The sequence below is a fragment of the Rhinopithecus bieti genome, unplaced genomic scaffold (assembly GCF_001698545.2).
Source record: "Rhinopithecus bieti isolate Rb0 unplaced genomic scaffold, ASM169854v2 scaffold_20798, whole genome shotgun sequence".
In the NCBI taxonomy this organism is placed as follows: domain Eukaryota; kingdom Metazoa; phylum Chordata; class Mammalia; order Primates; family Cercopithecidae; genus Rhinopithecus; species Rhinopithecus bieti.
In genome coordinates, this window is record NW_016810106.1 from 1,473,891 (window position 1) to 1,478,801 (window position 4,911).

General features: G+C 47.7%; 1 protein-coding gene across 2 annotated transcripts in view; it reads left to right on the top strand.

The window, feature by feature from the left end:
- ST8SIA2 (ST8 alpha-N-acetyl-neuraminide alpha-2,8-sialyltransferase 2) overlaps positions 1–3,925 on the top strand; it is a 72,827-nt gene extending 68,902 nt beyond the window's left edge. For both annotated transcript variants that reach the window (XM_017891374.1, XM_017891373.1), the window contains one exon: positions 2,809–3,925. In XM_017891374.1, the coding sequence (XP_017746863.1) occupies positions 2,809–3,094 (286 nt within the window). In that variant the 3' untranslated portion in view covers positions 3,095–3,925. The remainder of the gene's footprint in view (positions 1–2,808) is intronic.
- The last annotated feature ends 986 nt before the right edge of the window (positions 3,926–4,911 follow it).

Here is a 4,911-nt window from a genome sequence, read left to right on the forward strand (position 1 = left end):
TCTACCCACCCCATAGAAAATTGGCTGTGTTCCCCTGGTATCACAAATATAAGAGGAAAAAGCACCAAACACACATGCCTCTTCTGGGAAGCATCCTTTCCCATACTAAAATAACCATCCACTTCTTCAGCTGTCATGAGCCTTAGCACAGAGACAGCAGGAGAGATAACTTTCCAGGACCCCACAGCTCAGTGTGTAAGGCAGGCATGCACACCTCAACCCCTGGCACGCAGGTCTCAATGGGTGCCCAGAGGGACATACTTAGACAACTCAGAGATAGGTGAAAGCTCAAAGGAGTCTCTATCTGAGCCTTGGTAGCAGGAGGCACTAGGAAACAGCACAGTGCTGTGGTATCTACGGGCCAGACCTTCTGGGGAGCTGATGCTGGCGGGTGGCAGGGGCCAGGTCTTGCAGACTTTCTGAACTATGGAACTTGGATTATATGTGGAGCAGGGAGAGATTTTGGAGAAATGTCTGGGGGGCCACTAGGTAGAGGACAGATCACGGTGATGGGCTGTCCCTGCAGAGACTTCTGAGAGATAGCACGGGGAAGAAATGACGAAGACCTCAGTGTCCACAAACACTTGCTTCTGTTATTTTTCAACTGCGCTGTGTTTGCCGTTACCAGCCAGAACCATTGCCCCATTCTGTGTCTGCCTTTGTCCCTCCCTCGGGTTTCCAGTTGGAAAATTCAGCTGCCAGGAAGTTTCTTGGCCCAGACAGGATGAAATCAGAGAAAGTGCGAGGAAAGGGGTCTTCAAAGGACAGGGTTATGAAACAACTGCGGTTGTCTAGGGGCCACCCAGGAGGCTCCTGCCGTGCCCAGGAGAATCGTGTTCACTCTGATTCTGGCCACCTAGGACCACAGCCTTCATCAGCAATGTCGAAGGGGAGATTCAAGTCACCCCAGCCCCATAGTCGGGATGGGGGGATGTAAGAATGAGGATTCTCGAAATGCGTTTTATTTCATCAAATGTTACATGATTAGGTGACTCACTGAACTTACATAGATTATTGGTAATCTATAACCTCGTCTGATTCACAGGCTAACACCTCCTACAAACACACAAACAAAAAGGATTTAAGGTCGACACTCTGGGCTGTTTCTTGGGTTTCCTTTTATGAGTTGTAAAAGGAACAATTTTGCAAAAACAAAGAAGTGTTTGGGCTTCTAGAAAACCTGTCCCTCCACCCCAACATTCCAGCTAAAAGCACTGAATCATATTAAACAGTTTCATCTTTCAGTAATATGTAAATGTTTTCTTTAACATATCTTTACTTCTGGCCTGAATTTAATGGGTGAGTTTGATAATACAGTCACATGCATCTCTGCAGAGATGTCAACAGAAACCATGCTGGCCTTCGTTTTAGTTAGGGAGGGAAGCCATGGAGTTTGCTTGAGGACAGAAAGATGTGAATTGTGTCTGGTCTAGAGACACAATGGTAAGAAATTTGTGGTAAGGAAAATGTCTTCCCACCAAGGCATACGCATTGCCTTTTAAGGGATTCAGCCTAGGGTAAGTGGAAGCTTTTACTAGAAATAAAGACATTTGACCACACATGAGCATGCGTTCTGAGTCCCAGAGGGAGAATAACTGCGATGGAAAGTAAGACGATGTCAAGTAGAATGGATGTTTTCCCACTTTGGGAGAAAATTCTAGATTTTCTTGGAATGTTGAGACCTGGAGGATATCTTAGAGATCACCTAGACTGTGCCCCATCAGTGCATAAATGTGGAACTTTAGGTTCAGCAGAGAGATGTGGCTTGCTCAAAGGCACACAGATAGTTGGTGGCCGAACTGTCACTAACACTCAGGTCTTGAGTTACTTACCCTCTCTGAGCCTGTTTCCTAGTCCGTGGAATGGACATAGTCTCTTCCTCACTGCATTCTTGGCTAAGGTGCACCCTGCACCCTGCTCTCTTCACTTCTCTGTGTTTCCTCTTATAACCCTTTGACAGAGGACTTGAGGCAGGAAGCAGGGACTCTGTTTCAGAAGTGGATACACCAAGATGTAGTGAGCGGTCTTTAGAAGAAAGAGAGTGGGCAGAACCCTGCCTGGCAAGGCAAACCAGTGTCCAGGGCCCCCAGGGTTTTCACCCGCAGTCAGAGATGGATATCAGAGAGGGAGTTCTGCGGCAGGGACAGCAAGGAAATCTGAAGATGCTCAGGAGGCAAGGACGGAGTCAGGAATGCAGATCTGCAAGGGGACACCCCATGCGACCCTCAGAAAGGCAGCAGGCACCACGCAAGAGCCAGTGTTTTCTCAGAGGTCAGCAAACTGCTGCTCGAGGGCCAAGCCTGGCCACACCCGTGTGTGTTGTCTGTGGCCCTTTCATGCTACAGCTACACAATGGTCAAGTAGTATTGGGATCATTGTGGCCCAAAAGCCAAAAATATTGATCATCTATCCCCTTACAGAAAAAGGTTGCCAACTCCTGCTTGAGCTGTCCACAGGCCTGAGTTCAAGTCAAGGGCTGCCCCTTTCTACCCAGGTAACTTGTGCAAGCCACTTTTCACCTCAGAGCCCCATTTCTGCATCTGTACCCACAGCAGGTTTGTTTTGAGAATTTCATAAACTTATGCCTGTGACCGCACCCAGGCTCAGGAACAACTCAGTTGCTTCATGTGCTTGTCAGTCCTCTGTGGAGGGAACCAGGGATGTGTGGCTGGATCGGTCCCTATGATTCCTGGAGTGGCAGAAGGCAGGCTGCTGGGCAGGATAAAATGTTTATCTTCCTGGAAGGGATGACTCACAAACCCATGTTTCTTTTTTTTTTTTTTTTTCCCTACTTGTTCTTTTTTCCAGATACTGGCTGACCAACAAAGTCCACATCAAAAGACCCACCACCGGCCTCTTGATGTATACCCTGGCCACACGTTTCTGCAACCAAATCTACCTCTATGGCTTCTGGCCCTTTCCGCTGGATCAGAACCAGAACCCAGTCAAGTACCACTATTATGACAGCCTCAAGTACGGCTACACCTCCCAGGCCAGCCCCCACACCATGCCCTTGGAGTTTAAGGCCCTCAAGAGCCTACATGAGCAGGGGGCTTTGAAACTGACTGTCGGCCAGTGTGATGGGGCCACGTAGGGTGGGCACCCCATGGGACTCAGTGGCTCACATTTCCTGCCAGCTACACCACAGGCAGATGGGAGTCGGGGTGGCACAAACAATAGAACAAGCAGGCTAGTGGTTTTCTTTGTTAAAGTGTAAAACAGTGACCAGAATATATATATCTATACCTGCATATATATATTGACCTGAGTATTTATAACTGTGTGGTGTTCATCTAGCATTAGGCAGATAGGCCACAGGAAGAAGGTGTGGAGAACCCACCTGAACCAGATTGAGACTCATTCCATCTTTGGGGGTGGAAGGACTTGACATGAAAAGAAGCCAGTCCCATGACTTTGGATGACAAACTGCCTCCTGGCTTGGAGGGATCTTTGGGCTCATGGATGAATGGAGAGCCACCTGTTGTCAGCTACCCCAACCCTCTGGGATATGTGGATTCGGGGAGAGCCGAGGCCCAGAGGGGACACTTGACCCAGTCTAAAGTGGGTGCTATTCACAGAGGAGAGGGAGGTTGGAGAGTTCAACCAGACAAAGGAGCACAAGGAAGCCAAGCAGCAGAGGCCCTGTCGGCACAGAGGGCCTCGTTCCAAGAACTTAGAGTTTGACTGCCCAAGGGACAACACGACTGACTCACACATTTCAGACAGGCCTCTATGACTACAGAGAGAAGGCTGGAGGAGACACAATGGATGGTTCATGTTCTGGCCTAGTGAGAACCACCAAGAACTTTGGGTGAAGCAAGCAGATGACACTGAAGAGGAGTAATGTTCCGAATCATGTTTTTGAAAAATCAAGACCTCCTGCTAAGGCCCCACTAGAATGAGGCAGGAGAGTGTCTAAAATCTAGTTGCTTTGGGTGTTTTTTAAAGCAATGTAAGTCCACCGAGGAGAAAGAGACCCTGGGATTTCACCCTCTGGGTTAGTCTCTGTCTCACCCTGTTAGAATGTCACGAGGGACTGCACTGTCCCCTCTGCCACCAGGGAAGCCACAATGAGAGCTTGAAAGGGTGCTGTCAAGATAAATGCCATCCTTCTTAAAATACATATGATTGCCTTTTTGGGTGCCTCACAGAGCCCCAGAGTGTGAGACCTGAAAGAATGTTCAGCATCTAGCTCCATGTCCCTGCAACCACTCTCTGTTTGCCTTCTGCATTCTGCACTCTGCAGGGCCTTTGCAGCCAGACTGCTGTGTCAATGTCACTTTCTTGTCACTTTCCTACCCTGATGGTCACACTAGCCCACACCAAGCTTCAACACTGAGGTTTTCAACTCTGCAGAGAGAGGTTCCAATGTCCACCCCACCTCTGGGCACCACCTCTTCTCACAGAAGCAATTTTAGAATTTTGCAAAATCCTTTTCCCCCTATTGAGATTAATATTTAAGATTTAAAAAAAAAAAATACCCGAAGCCAAATGCAGTTCCAAATAGTGGACATAATATCCCAGGGAAATCTAGGCTCGATGCCTACAACTTAGGAGCTGGAATCACAGGTCTCATGTAGAGAAATAGCCTACTTGATTGTTAGTTGTATTCCTTCACCTGATGAATAACAGTGTTTTAAAACATATTTGAAAGATAAGTAAAAAACTACTATCTTGAAGGTGAAGGGAGTTAAGAAAAGTAATCAAGACCTGCTCCTAAGCATATGAGACCGGATGTAATTAATCAACAGCAATGCAGAACAGGACCTTGGCTCTAAATTAATGGTTGACGGGAAGGGAGTGGAGGTGGCAGAACCATTAACCCTACACAAGAACACTCCAGCCCAAAACCGTGAGGAAGGTGATGTATCTCTGATTTTCCCTTGTTGTTGCTTGAAGTCTGTGATGGGG